This window comes from Jatropha curcas, chromosome 2, assembly GCF_041381405.1.
Source record: "Jatropha curcas cultivar XTBG-Jc1 chromosome 2, XTBG_Jcur_1.0, whole genome shotgun sequence".
In the NCBI taxonomy this organism is placed as follows: Eukaryota; Viridiplantae; Streptophyta; class Magnoliopsida; order Malpighiales; family Euphorbiaceae; genus Jatropha; species Jatropha curcas.
This window is the reverse complement of record NC_143152.1, coordinates 25,226,049-25,239,930: the sequence shown is the minus strand read 5'-3', so window position 1 is coordinate 25,239,930 and position 13,882 is coordinate 25,226,049. Positions and strand designations below refer to the sequence as shown.

The window sequence follows — 13,882 nt, the reverse complement described above, 5'->3', positions numbered from 1 at the left end:
ATTTTTTCTCTTTAACACAGAGAGATTTTAATTGATTAAATGCATAAATATACTCCTATATTTTATAAAGAAAAAAAAAACTTGCCGCACTCTTAATTTTTATTTTCATCCATTCAACATTTTAATTTATGAAATTTTTCTATTTAATATTTTAACTTGTAAATTTTTAATTAATTAAACACTTATTAAATAATTGAAGATGTAAGAAATTATTGTTGTAAAAATTATAATAACCACACGTTAAGTATATATATTGCATATAAAATTAAAAATATTAAAAAAATTTATTATTGTTAATATAAAAAAATATATAATATTATTAAAATTTATAAGTTTAGTAGCATAATATAACCTTTGTAAATTAGGTTGCCGCGAGGCTTTTTCAGATATAGGTAAATTTACATATTTAGCCGATTCTAATTTTACGAGTAAAAAAAAAAGTTACATTCTTTTGATATTTTATTCGCTCTCTCTTTTTTTAACAAGGAAGCCTATATGGATAAGAAAAATCCACGGTGAACAGCCGTAGCCTCCTTCTACGGCTAAGAGAGGTAATCACGGAAAGCGCATTTAAACCTTAGTCTCGCCGGCGATCAGATGGAATCTATTTCAACTGAAACCATCTAACTAACTATCCTGCACCAATGGCCACTGCAACACGTGTACCATTGGCATTCTCTTATCGTAAATACGCTTGCGTGGCACCGTCCATAACCTCACCTACTAGTATTTCCGTAACTAGACTTCCAGAATCTTCCTGTCTCTCGTTTAGCTCTTTTTCTTCATCATTCTCTTTATCATTTCAAAGAAAGGGTTTTAGGAGATTGCAAGTAGTTTCAGCGTCAATGGCGGATTCGCGTGCAAGCACTGTTCTTGTCACTGGAGCTGGTGGCAGAACCGGTATTCTCTCTCTTTGTTTCTATGGTTCACTTTGTTTCTCTTTTGTATTCTCTTTTTGGTTGCTAAGATATGCGTAGATACAGAGAGGATAAGGATTGGCTATTGCTTATCCTTAATTGAATTTTCTGGTAATTTTTCAGCCCTGTTGTATTAGTTTTAAGATGTGCCAATTGGGGTTTTTTACATTTTAGTATGGTAATTTATTTGGGTCTATGGGGTTTTGTCTTGATGTTGTATTGATGGGTTTTTTAAACATTTGCCTTGCATAGAATTTGTGGCTAGACTATCAGTGCCTATTATTATATTATTTAAAGAGAAAGTTATTCCCTTTTGTGATTTCTGATTTAAAAAACCTGATATGATCTTTCACATTTATGGGTGATTTAAAAAATCCTCATTTTTGGCATTGATTTTCCACTATGCCAAACCAATTAATGGATGTTTGGTTTCTGCTGCGATGTAAATTATCGGTACTGGGAAATTGGCTCATTCAATCCTATTTGCTAGGGTTTTTTAATTGCTCTATGATAGTGCTCAGAGTTTGTACGAGCAAAATGAAATTTTCATTTATAATGAATATTAAAACATGAAATTCAAATGAATTCACAAAATTTTGTAGAATTCATCTATATCAAACAATTGTGTTTTCACATCGAGAATTCTTTGCAGATGAAGCTATGGTAGAATCAGTCGGGGGCCTGAGAGGCTTTGATTTGAGTGTTTATATATATATATATATATATATATATATATTTTTTTTTTTTTTTTTTTTTGTTGCTCAAGTATTTTGCTTTCACTACTAAGCCAAAGGGAGAGAACATATCTTCACGACTTCCTCGACCTGTTTTCAATCAAAAAGATGGTTTTGTTGTCTGTCCTTTTATTAACATGATATGATGGCCCAACTATGGCAGGGTCAATAGTTTATAAGAAATTAAAGGAGAGATCTGACCAGTATGTTGCAAGAGGCTTGGTCAGAACTCAAGAAAGCAAAGAAAAAATTGGTGGAGCAGAGGATGTATTTGTTGGGGATATAAGGCAACCAGAAAGCATCAATCCTGCTATCCAAGGAATTGATGCTCTCATAATTCTTACGAGTGCGGTGCCAAAGATGAAACCTGGGTTTGATCCATCTAAAGGTGAAAGGCCTGAGTTTTGTTTTGAAGATGGAGCATATCCTGAGCAGGTAATCCTTACATTTGGCTAGCATCAATTCCTGTTACTTCATATATTTCTCTTTCTTATTATTTGATACAAGACTTTTCCATCTTAGGTTGATTGGATTGGTCAGAAAAATCAAATAGATGCTGGTGAGGATCCATTTCCTTGTTCAGTGATTTAGTTTTGAATTGTCTTAATTACATCTTCTTTTTTCCATTTTTTTTTCCTGAATTATATGTATCCATTTGAACAGCTAAGGCTGCAGGGGTGAAGCAAATTGTGTTGGTTGGATCTATGGGTGGAACAAACCCTAATCATCCCCTGAACAGTTTGGGCAATGGAAATATATTGGTCCGTGATCCTTCTATATGCTACTTCAAGAAATAATTACTTCCTTGTTACCCTTTTATTGTAGCTGCAAAGCCCTCTGTTTGTGAGAACTAATTTGTTCTTCATTTTTTAGTAGGACTTCTTCTTTATTTTATTTTAATCAATTTACTTTATTCCATTGAGAGGCTAAATTTGTTATCTCCATTTTGTTTTAGGTTTGGAAGAGAAAGGCTGAACAGTATCTCGCGGACTCTGGCATTCCATACACAATTATAAGGTAGACATTTTGCTGCTCATTTCTGCTTTCTCAGTAGCTTTCCCATTTCAAAAGTTGGTGTATGATGCCCTCTATATACGCCATTTACGATAAGGTCACTAAGTTGGAATTTTATATGTGTGTGTGTTTGTATAAACAAAATTTTTGTATCAAGTCAATGGGGGAGAGAACAATATGCACGTTGATTCTTGAATTTCATTTGAAATCCAAAACAGTGTAGTCTGACACATTATAAAATTTCTCCACAACCTCCAATATATTTTCCTGTGTTATTGGTTGTTTCCTTTGCCATTCTTGTTGTTCCTAATCTTTTATGCAGCTTTCCTATTGACATGAGCGCCTTTTTGGATGAATTAGGGCTGGTGGCCTGCAAGACAAAGATGGAGGGATCCGAGAGTTAATTGTTGGGAAAGATGACGAGCTACTTCAGACAGAGACAAGAACTATTGCTAGGGCTGATGTTGCAGAAGTCTGCATTCAGGTACTAGTTAAGGCATTTGCAGCTGGAACATGTAATTTTACTGGGAATTGCGTTGGATGGATCCTTTTGCTGTTCCTTGTTTCAATTGTGTATTCATTTACATTTATATTTTTTTCCCTTCTCTCTTGACCAGGCATTACAATTTGAGGAAGCAAAATTCAAGGCATTTGACTTGGCCTCGAAGCCAGAGGGAACAGGCACTCCAACCAAAGATTTTAAGGCTCTCTTTTCCCAAGTTACTACCCGGTTCTGATTCTGGGTTGTGATGTCCAGTCCGTATCATACTGTATTCCTGTGTTTTACTTGAGAACATTATATTCACTTTCAGTTTAACTTCACCCGTTGATCCCTGGGTAAACAATACGATTAGAGGGTCAAGCAAAGTAGCTGTAATGTCCACAAGTTCTTGAGACGCTTATGTTTGTCGGCTTGCTCAGCGATGCATATTGATGTGCATGATTTGAGGCATCTGTAAAGTTGAGCACTGTCAATTTGAAGTCTTTGTTTGCTCGGTGTTCCCAAGTTTTTCGTTTGCTTAGTGTTAATGTTAAGTCTTTATTTTGTTCATTATTACAATTCAACTAGCTAATATATTATTTTTTAGATTATAACCAAATCTAGAAACCTGGAAAACAAGGGATGGAGAAGACTTTACCTCCAACCACTCCGATACCATACTTAATGCTTAAATCAAATATTAAGAGAATAACCTTCGCAAGTATTAAGATATCAAATATCAAGACAATAATTATTTATTTATATTCTTATATTGCATTAATATATGATATATCTATAAATAAAATCCAATAATTATACGTAATAAATTATTATCAAAATATATGAAGATATGTAATTATTTATTTATATAATATTTTTTATATAATCAATTATTAATTATAGATCATAAATTATTTGTATAAAATAATGATTAATAAATAATTTCGTATCGGTAATTAATAAAATAATATTTCAGAATCATCAGATAATTGGACCAATCACTATTCTTTCAGTAAAGCCGTCATTTTTTTTTTAAAATTTAGTAATCGGTGAAGCGAGCAATACTGTTCAAAGTTTAAACCAATGCCAAGGCAGTCCTCAGAGTGGAAAAAAACGCAGGTGAGGAAATGGCGTCGGTCTTCTCCTTAAACAGCTACAAATCAGTATGTGTCATGTCGATTATACCTCAATTTCAAACCACTGGTTCCAATTCTCTGAAATCTTCCTCTAAACCTGTAAGCCATAGCTGCAGCTTTAAACTTTCTAAAAAAACCCTAAGCGCAAGACATTACCGTTGCATCGTCAATAAATTGGATGCGGACTCGCATCAAAACAATCAACAAGGTACTTTTCTTCTCTCTCTGTAAAATCAAATACCAAACATGAAACTGAAATTATAATTTAGGAATTCTATTTCTCAATCAGATGAAGAAGTGAACAATTTGGGAGTTAAAACTGCACTGTCGATGCTCAAGTTCTACAAAAGTAAGTTTTTCAGTGTGTTAATTGTTTTATTTGAAATTATTTTTATTACAAAAACAAACCGAATATAATTGATCAAGCAGGGGAAATCTCGCCGCTGTTACCGAAAAGCTGCAGATATGTTCCGACGTGTAGTGAGTATTCGATGATAGCTTACAAGAAATACGGTGTCGTAAAAGGCACCATCTTGACCGCTTGGCGTCTTTGTCGATGTAATCCTCTTGGTAATAATACTTGCCTTCTTCTTTTCAATTGTTTCTTCTTTCAATTTCCTTTTTTGCCTTATTTTAATTTTGTTGTATAATTAATTTTTAGGTGGGTCTGGATTCGATCCTCCACGATGGTTTGATGAGAAAATTCCACCTGAGGAATTAGAAGAACTATAAAAAAAAAAAAAAAAGGTTCTTTTATGGCTTTCTTTTGCTTTTTTTGGTGCTAAACTACTGGTGTCTGCCACTCATTTGACTGAACTTAATCTTTTTCGCACCGCGTGAAGCTCTCAAGTGATGAGTGTTCTTAGTAGAGATTTTTTCACTCAGACATCTTACTTAAGGGCAATCAATTTGCTGAAGAGAATGGGATGTTCTTTACGAAAACATCTGCAAAAGCTGCACTTAATGAACTTTTGTATGAAATAGGTATTATATATAAAAATGAGTGTAGGAGTATTTCTTGCTCGTCTATATTTCACCTGTCTTTTGTAATTGTTTTAACAACTTGGTTTTGAAATTCTTAGATAGTTTTTCCCTTACTCCTATGTGCAGAAAAGAGATTGGCAAGAGCTCACCCTCCAATACCTACTGGAGTGAAGATAAACAATGAAACTCAAAAGTACAAGAAGAAAATTACTTTGTTGCTCTGGATGATGTATGCTGCATCTAAAAAAAAGTCCCAGTAAAATCAATAATTGCAATCCCTCTTGAATGCTACTGATGCATAAAAATGTATAATATACTTTTTTCTTATTCCCACTAAAAAAAAAAAAAAAGAATATCAAGATCATCGGTTTGGTTTCTCTTGTAATGTCTCTTTTAATGTCATGAGTTAAACACGAATTTTTGTGAAGGAACTATTTATAACGATGGCCCAACAATAACTAAATCTGCCTGGTGGCCCAACTCTTTATAACTCATCAAGCACATTCTATTATAGTAGAGAGTTCCAGAAACTTATAATAGAACCAATTCAACTTAACTGTCACCAAAATCGACAGATTGAAATGAAATGGTAAAATGAAACTCGATGATGAATTTTGTGACGATGCATAATATCAAACCATGTTAAATATCAGAGATTCACATTTATAAAATCGGAATCTATTTTAGAAAAATCAGGTTCGAATCAATACATACAAAGTCTAATTTTTTATTAACACAACAAACAAATTGCAAACAACAAAAACAATTGATTACAAATGCAAAAAATATTAGGCATTGGCTCCATTCAAGTTCACAATTATAAACTTGAAAGTTTAGAACATCAAAACGCAAGCTGCCATCAACAACAGCGTTCAAAATCATTTACAGAGCGGTAAAAAAGAAAATACAAATTCAAACAACTGACCAAAAAAGTTGTAAATATCTGTAAGAAAAAACCGGCACAAGTACAATCTCGTACCTGCCAACATCCTAGCCAAAGGTCCTCAACCCATTAGCTAATTCCAATGATGTGTGAGTATCAAAGGTCCCCCAAAATAAGGTTACGCAGTGATTTGTGGTTATACTTATAGGGACCATTTTGGTCAAGGAACTAGAAAAATTATCTTCGCCAACATTAGCCCTCCTTGATTGCATCAAAACAGCAAAAGCAGTCACGGACAGCAAGGCTCTAGAGATGCAAAATTTGGGAAATTCATTTGCCTCTCTACTAATATATATATATATATATATATATATATATATATTGTGGGGCTTAAAGGTGTGCTTTATATGCCCAATTGTGTAAGATAGTAAAGTTGCAGACAGGATAATCAAAAGATAACTCTGGAGAATCACGAACTCAAAAGTAAAAGGTCCACTTTCAGTTCTCCTCCACTTTAAAATGTCAACATTGTGCATTGTGGCATGATGGGAATTTGATAAATTAGGAACATGATTATGTGCACTTTAAATCGAAGGTAAAATGGGTTAAGAATTACCAATTTTGAAACCTCAGTCAATAACAATATATATCTGAGAAATATGCACGTCCTCATTCTGGAATTCTTCAAGAATTAAACTGGTTAGCCTTCATTTACCCTAGATATGGTAGTTTGTGACCATCTGTACATCAGTCGACCATCAAAAATAATGCCTGTCAGTCAGCAGAAGAGATTAATACATTTGTATGATGAATACAATAAGAAGAGATAGAATAGGAAAGATAAAATGGTATAACAGCAACACCTTTGGTTCTAAATTGTCTATGTCAGAACGCCTAAAGCTGAGTGGTAGTAAACTGTAAATATAGATACGTGTGCATTCAGGATTTCTACATAGGTCTCCAGACAGAGAGGCTATTAAGAATCCGACCCTTCCATCCTAGCAGCAGCCACTGGCCATCCTCATCAATTAGGAAATCTTTGTGGTAAAGCTTCCTCACTTTATCAGTTGCTTGCCTGACAATCTCTTTGTCAAAAGACAACTGCACAAACCCAGCATTCAAGGAACGAGCCTGCCATTGTTTGTATGTTTCCGGCCTCTCCACCCTCTCCCAACCTTCACAAGCGACAACATTTAATGCCTCCCTGCCAAAGACTTCTTTCTCAATCAACATCCTTTGCTTATCCTCACGGGGCACAATAGTGTCAAGCATATCAAACAATGAAGAGAATTGAAATAGAGCTTCTCGGAACCTTGTAACAAAGAATGGAGCATTGTAAGCCCCATTTGTAATTCCGTGAATGAAAATATCAGGATTAATCTTCTTTACTAAACCAAGAACAATATCTTTGGGACTGTGTACCACCACTGTTTCATCAAGTAAGTTCCTAGCCCGATAAAAACAGGTAACAATGATGACTTCTTCTCTGTCAATCTTGAGATCCTCAAGTTTTATGGTTTCCCATTTTTTTGCTATAGCATTGTACTCAAACGGCACGTTAAACTTCTTAGCATAAGTTGCCAAGCGACGCCCTGTTTCTTCAACTCTCTCTGCTGGTCGAAAACCAGGTTGGGGAAAATCTATTCCAGTAATCCGAACATTTGGTGGTCCACCAGATCTCCATGAAAGCCGCTGAATAAGAGTCGGCCATTGGAAACCATACAGGATACCGAAATCTATGATATGGAGCCTCATTGAATTTGCTGATAGATTTTTTATCGTCTTGTTAGAGACAAAATTAGAGAGCTTTCTGAAAGGGCATGCAGCAAGATAAAGATGGTAAGCTTTCAAGACATCAGCAGTCGATGTTTTCTTGCTAAGAAAGCCTTTGTAAATCTGGCTACCAGTACCTGCCAGGCGTGCCTCAAGAGCATCAGCAAAGCAATGAGCCAATCTCTGATTCCCATCTCCAAACGGAGAAGAGTGTTGCCTAACCTGCTTTAGCAATTCATTTGCATTCCTACGATCATCAGCTGCCACAGCTTGCGCACAATTAATCAAAAGGGTCCTCAAATCCACCACTTCCTTTCTGCCAGTAGTTTTCTTACGTCGACCCTTTCCACCACTTGATCCCTTTGATTGCACGTTCAGATCATTTTTTATTGTTGCATTCTTCAATGCCTCACAAAGATCCTTGAAATCTTCCCAACCTTCCCCAGCACTATAAAGCAACATTCTATCAAACACATGAGGTTCCATGTTGGATTCAGTATAAACAGCCGGTTGCTTGCTACTCCTCCCTTCTTCTATATCTCCATCCTCCCCATAAGGATTCTTCCTTACCCTTGGCAAACCAGATGAGCACTCTCCTTCATCCTTCCTCCTCTCCTTAATCATAACCTCACTACTCCTTAACTTTGGCTCTTTACATAAAAACCCATTGACCTCAATATTGCGAAACAAGTCATCACCATTAGGAAGAAACTTACTAGCCTCCTCAACCCCTTTCATGAACTGTGAAATTGATTGACTCTCATTATTCCAATCAGGGATTCGAAATGTACTACTTGGAGAATCTACCGGTCCATCCATGGTAGTAGTTACACTATTAGTAGAGCTGTAAGATGATTGGGATAGACTAGATACACGAAAATTGGGTGGTTTGAAGGGACTATTATACCTCTGATTCTGAATACAAGCATTGTCTTCTAAATAATTACTACAATTACTGATAAAACTCTCATTTGGATTTGGCTCCGGCGAAGGAGGGTACCTTTTCCCTAAAACCTCATAAAAAGACTTCTCAGCAGCTTGAAGATCTAAAGAATCTTGAAGCATACAAGTCTTATCCTCCATATCTTCTTCCATAAGAATCTGATTTATATATTTCAAAACTGTATCTGAAAAATCACAATCTTCTGGAGACTCTTCTTCATAAATCAAATTAGAATGTGGGGCTACATTACTTGGGTTTGGATCAGGTGGAAGGTAAGGCAACTCTTCAAACTTATGTTCTACAAAGCTATTTTCAAATCTCTTGTCAGGAATAATAGATACAGTTCTATTTCCCAATTTTATTCCATTCAATGAACTAGCAAATCCTCTAAAGCTGGGGTCCATAATCTATAACCAAAAAAAAAAAAAAAAAAAAAAAAAAAAAAAGAAAAGGAAAAGAAAAGGAAAAAAAAAAAAAAAAAGAAGAAAAAACTCAGAAGTAAATACCCAAAATTTCCTCAATGAATCAACTGCTTCTCAAAAACAGCTCAATGTCTAAACAAGTTTTCATTTTTCAAGTATTCTGAATAAATACCTTCAATAATTCTTAAGAAACAACAGATTCTAGACTACAACTTGAACAAAATTGCAAAAAAAAACTTATGGAGATACCATAAAAGTCAACTGCTAAGTATTTATAGTTTCAATCAACATATGAACTGATAAAGCTACAATGAATAAAAAGGTTAAGCCAAAGCATACCTTCTCAACACCCCAGCTTTACAAATATAGATACAGAGAAAGAGAGACACAGAGAAAGAGGCAGGGGAGAGATGTAGAGAAAGTGCAAGGAAAATAAAAAAATAAAAAACGAAAAAGAAGGAAAGTAAGTCTTCTCAACTCAATTAAGAGAAACGCAGCCGTCGATCAGTCCCAGCCCATTTCTAAGCCGTCCACATCATCGGAGACCAACGGTGAGTGTTTGTCTTTCGGTAAATTAAGACACGGCGGACTGTTCTGTTTACCGTATTAAAAGTAGCCACGTGTAAATCTCAAGAACATTTTGTCTGATGTGGCATTTCCAATTAGGCCTTTTTGCGTGCACGAGGACGAACTATCTCCGTCAGTCAGTGTTGCTCTTTACTTGTTCTTTTCTCTTAAACAGACACAATTACCGAATGACCCTGGAAAAGTGAGGTTCGAATGTGGGAGCACACGTGACGTGGTCTTAGTTGGCAACTTGACATGTATATAAATAATATATAATCTCCAAACGAATAATAAAGAGCCGTTAAAGTGACGACAAAATGAAAAAGAGATTGGTGGGGGATTCTTCGGTTGACTAGCAGAGGCAATTTTGGGTTAAATTGTAATTAATTTGAGATTTTCGATTTTTAGTAGGATTTTTAAATTAAAAAGCAACCCCCCAAATTGGGAACGCAATTACATATATAGCAATTACAAGGGAGACGAAATTGGTGGGCCTAACATTGGGAAAGACCAAATTTTGTTTCGATTTTAAACCTCATCGTTGTCGGACAAGTTTAAGGTTGACCAATTGGTTTGGATTGTAGCTAGAGGCTGTGCATGGTTTCTATGGAATCAAACCGAATAAAAAAAATCAAACCAAAATTGAAAAATAACCATTTTATAATAACAAAAATTAGGAAGTGGAGTCGGAAGATTTTCGTGTGAATTCTAGTTCTAATTCTTGCTAAGAATTAAATTGGAACTGAATTGAAACCACAATGGACCTAACTTGAACTAGAACTGAATTTAAAAATCAATTAATAAATATATTTTTAATTTTTAGATATATATTTTAATTTAAACTAAATTATATTACTATTTAATTAATAGATATTAAAATGATACGAGACTTTGAATTACTCGTCATTAATAGATAATGGATTTAATATTTTAGAAAAATTTAAATTTAACTGAATTTGTAATTTATACATTCATTTCTTTTATATTATAACTTATAAATTATGAATATGTGTTGTGAATAAAAAGCTCTATAGTCATCTTTCACTTTACGAATTTTGATATATATATTACTATTCTAATAGTATTTTAATTACAGTATTTTAGTAAAATTTATAATTTATAATGTTTCTAATTACATGTCTACTTTTTTTGTAACATAATATTATAATTATTATCTTTCTAATAACTAATAATATTAGTATAGTTATTAATAATTAACCTTTAACGATCAAAACTACATAATTTTTATACTTGAGCTTAAGCTAACCAACATTAAAAATGTTACTATTGTTTTTAATTGCATTTAAAAATAATCGTGATACTTAGCTTTTATAGTTTCCTAGTAATATCGTTATTACTAGACTTAACAAAGAAAAAACAAAACATTATTACTGGTTTGAAATTTAAAAAAAAAAAAAAAGTAAAAATATGAACTAACAGTATTATTGAACTTTTAAAAAAAATACGTTATTATTGTTTGGAATTTTTCAAGGAAAATAAACAAAAAGTAAAAATAATTGAGTTTATAGTGGAGACTAATTTTGTCAATAAACATTTTAATGGTTTCTCTTGTGGAATTTATTTACAAATTCCATTAATTTTAGTAGAATTTGAGTTAGGGATACCTAATTCTGTAGAATTCAAGTCGTAGAATTTAAATTTGTATTTTTTTATTCTAAATACAAAATTTTGTGGAATTCATTTATTTCAAATAGGCTCTAAAACTATGTTATGGAATTTAAAAATTACAAAAGATCCATGGAGTTGATCATTCTAAAAACCAGAGTAGATCAGTAGATGTTGCAACTTGTAATTAAATAATGAATTTTAATTTTTTTATAGAGCCTATATTTTCTTTCTAGCAAGTTAGGAAATTGAATTTCTAATTTTATATATACACACACGCGATTAAACATTGAAAAATTGCTTATGGATTATTTATGAATTATTTAATTAAGTTAATATTTATTAGTTAGCATTTATATATTTACATTATGGAGTATTTCATAATTGTCTTCGTCTCCATTAACTTGCCATTTTATTTGTAGACTTTAAAACACACTAGCTAATTATATTCATCACGATTTACTAAATATACTACCTTCAGAAATTTGGTCTTTTTCTTTTCTTTTATTTATGTATTTATCTTATTTATATTTTTTATTTCAGGGGTTGTCATAGATTTTAAAAAATAGAGCCGCGGATATAAGTGGATGACATGCTTTTACTATTTTATTTGACAATAGTATTAAATTTCATTATTTTTTCTTTATTTTATTATTATTATTTGAATTTCTTTATTTTATTATTTTATTATTTAAAACAAAAGAAATTATTAATACTTGCAAATTATTAATCATAGTTTAATATAATATTGTAATCTTATACAATTATTATAATTATTGTAGATAAATCTTTTAATTCAAAGAAATGTGGTATCAATTGGAAATAGCTTTTACAAATGAGGATTAAACTATAAATTTCACACATAAAAGGACTAAACTGAAAATTTTATAAAGTAATTTTTACAAGTGACATTTATTTTTTTTTCAACTCACGCACACTAATGCTCATTTACACAATTACTTTATCTCACTCGTACCGACCCCTACACAATATAATCTTTTTTATTTCATCTTCTTCCTCTCGCCTTACTTTTTTCTTCTCTTTTCTTTCTCTAACCCGATGCACCTGCACAAATAAATACTCCATCGGTCTCAAAATATAAATCATTTAATATTTTTGCAAAAGGATTAAAGAAGCAATTAATTTTCTTAGATTATAACAAACTCAATGATGATTTGACCAAATTATCATTTATCTCAAAACTAATAGTTGCTTGTGAAATATTTATTGTATTTAGTGTAAACAAGGGTAATATTAGAAAAATATAATTTATTACTTCTTGAAATACATAAAATGACTTATATTTTGAGACAAAATAACAAACCAAAAACGACTTATATTTTAAAACAGAGAGTGTACTTCTTTTATTTATACTAGTTCAAATTTAATTGCTTAAGAAATCACGGCCGCAAATTATAGTAAATCATAATTGCTATATATATTTATTGATTTTTCTAGATTTGGTGGGATATTTTATAGAAAACTTATGGTTGTAGATTAATGATTGATGGAGAATCTTCTAAAGAAACTTGATATTTTATAGATCAATGGAGTCTTTTAGAGAGTCAATAATGACCCTCAACAATCTTTTAGTGCCGATGATAGGCGATGTCATAAGTTCACGAAGTCATAATAAGTAATAAAAAGTTTGCGGACAATTCTATTCTTTTTAATGAAGCAAATGGAGGATGCATGTTGAACTTCAGAAGAATTCTTCTTTGTTTTTAGCTTCTATCAGGTCTAAAGATTAACTTTCATAAGAGTACGCTCTTTGAAATTAATGTTGAAGATCATATTTTGGAGCAATTTGCACATTCTTTGAAATGTTCAACGGGTAAATTTTCAGCTGTTTATGTGGGAACTTCCATAGTGTGCAATCCTCACAGACTAAAAATGTGGCAGCCTATCATTAAAAAATTTGAATGCAAACTCACAGGTTGGAAGGCCCGTCTACTTTCTATGCAAATTACACTCATTAAATCAGTTCTTTCATCACTCCCCCTTTACTATATGTCAATCTTCAAAGCTCCTAAATGTATCATTAGGAAAATTGAGAGAATCCAGAGGTGCTTCCTTTGGGGAAAATGATTGGATGGAGAAAAATCTCTAAATTGGGTAGCTTGGAACATTATTTCTAGAAGTAAAACTAAGGGGGGCTTGGTAAACTGCAGCAGAAAAAATAATGTTCTTCTTGGAAAGTGGTAGTGGAGGTTCAGAAATGAAAATGGATTTTTATGGAAGAAGGTCCTTCAATCTAAACACGGTTTAAATCTGATATTGAAAGCTCCTTTTGAAGGAAATTATCGCCAATCTAGAAAGACATAGTTCATCTTGGCTCTAACTCTTCCCATTCAGCTAAACTTTTGATTGATGGCTTCCGATGGATCTTAGGAGATGGTGAA

General features: G+C 32.8%; 3 protein-coding genes across 6 annotated transcripts; 2 read left to right on the top strand and 1 right to left on the bottom strand.

Annotated features, from left to right (window-relative positions):
* The first annotated feature begins 508 nt into the window (after positions 1-508).
* On the top strand, positions 509-3,510 carry LOC105636309 (NAD(P)-binding Rossmann-fold superfamily protein). The gene is made up of 7 exons (XM_089718378.1): positions 509-900; positions 1,815-2,086; positions 2,174-2,210; positions 2,315-2,412; positions 2,607-2,668; positions 3,026-3,149; positions 3,283-3,510. Exons 1-7 carry the CDS (start codon positions 645-647, stop codon positions 3,400-3,402), a joined length of 969 nt encoding a protein of 322 aa, XP_089574504.1. The 5' UTR covers positions 509-644; the 3' UTR covers positions 3,403-3,510.
* A 680-nt stretch (positions 3,511-4,190) lies between these two features.
* Positions 4,191-5,651, top strand: LOC149498463 (membrane protein insertion efficiency factor). Of its 3 annotated transcripts, none has more exons than XM_089718105.1 (5): positions 4,191-4,490; positions 4,572-4,631; positions 4,712-4,852; positions 4,944-5,029; positions 5,393-5,651. In XM_089718105.1, exons 1-4 carry the CDS (start codon positions 4,274-4,276, stop codon positions 5,012-5,014), a joined length of 489 nt encoding a protein of 162 aa, XP_089574231.1. In that variant the 5' UTR covers positions 4,191-4,273; the 3' UTR covers positions 5,015-5,029; positions 5,393-5,651. The 3 variants fall into 3 exon arrangements, 2 of the variants coding, with proteins under 2 accessions (XP_089574231.1, XP_089574230.1); XR_016319640.1 differs by having other exon boundaries at positions 4,192-4,490; positions 4,944-5,266; XM_089718104.1 differs by lacking the exon at positions 5,393-5,651 and having other exon boundaries at positions 4,192-4,490; positions 4,944-5,379.
* A 362-nt stretch (positions 5,652-6,013) lies between these two features.
* Positions 6,014-9,990, bottom strand: LOC105636307 (GRAS family transcription factor). Of its 2 annotated transcripts, none has more exons than XM_089718103.1 (3): positions 9,627-9,990; positions 7,011-9,272; positions 6,014-6,920 (listed from the first exon to the last, which is right to left on the bottom strand). In XM_089718103.1, exon 2 carries the CDS (start codon positions 9,267-9,269, stop codon positions 7,098-7,100), a length of 2,172 nt encoding a protein of 723 aa, XP_089574229.1. In that variant the 5' UTR covers positions 9,270-9,272; positions 9,627-9,990; the 3' UTR covers positions 6,014-6,920; positions 7,011-7,097. The 2 variants fall into 2 exon arrangements, with proteins under 2 accessions (XP_089574229.1, XP_089574228.1); XM_089718102.1 differs by having other exon boundaries at positions 6,014-6,889; positions 7,013-9,272.
* Positions 9,991-13,882: the final 3,892 nt, after the last annotated feature.

What these genes read in the sequence shown, in the direction of transcription:
- LOC105636309 (XM_089718378.1), top strand. Translation starts at nt 645, where the DNA reads ATGGCCACTGCAACACGTGTACCATTGGCATTCTCTTATCGTAAATAC. An exon ending in GAAAAATCAAATAGATGCTG is followed by an intron (nt 2,211 to 2,314) that starts GTGAGGATCCAT and finishes CCATTTGAACAG; the next exon opens with CTAAGGCTGCAGGGGTGAAG. An exon ending in ATTCCATACACAATTATAAG is followed by an intron (nt 2,669 to 3,025) that starts GTAGACATTTTG and finishes TGGATGAATTAG; the next exon opens with GGCTGGTGGCCTGCAAGACA.
- LOC149498463 (XM_089718105.1), top strand. Translation starts at nt 4,274, where the DNA reads ATGGCGTCGGTCTTCTCCTTAAACAGCTACAAATCAGTATGTGTCATG. An exon ending in GCATCAAAACAATCAACAAG is followed by an intron (nt 4,491 to 4,571) that starts GTACTTTTCTTC and finishes TTTCTCAATCAG; the next exon opens with ATGAAGAAGTGAACAATTTG. An exon ending in TTGTCGATGTAATCCTCTTG is followed by an intron (nt 4,853 to 4,943) that starts GTAATAATACTT and finishes ATTAATTTTTAG; the next exon opens with GTGGGTCTGGATTCGATCCT.
- LOC105636307 (XM_089718103.1), bottom strand. Translation starts at nt 9,269, where the DNA reads ATGGACCCCAGCTTTAGAGGATTTGCTAGTTCATTGAATGGAATAAAA.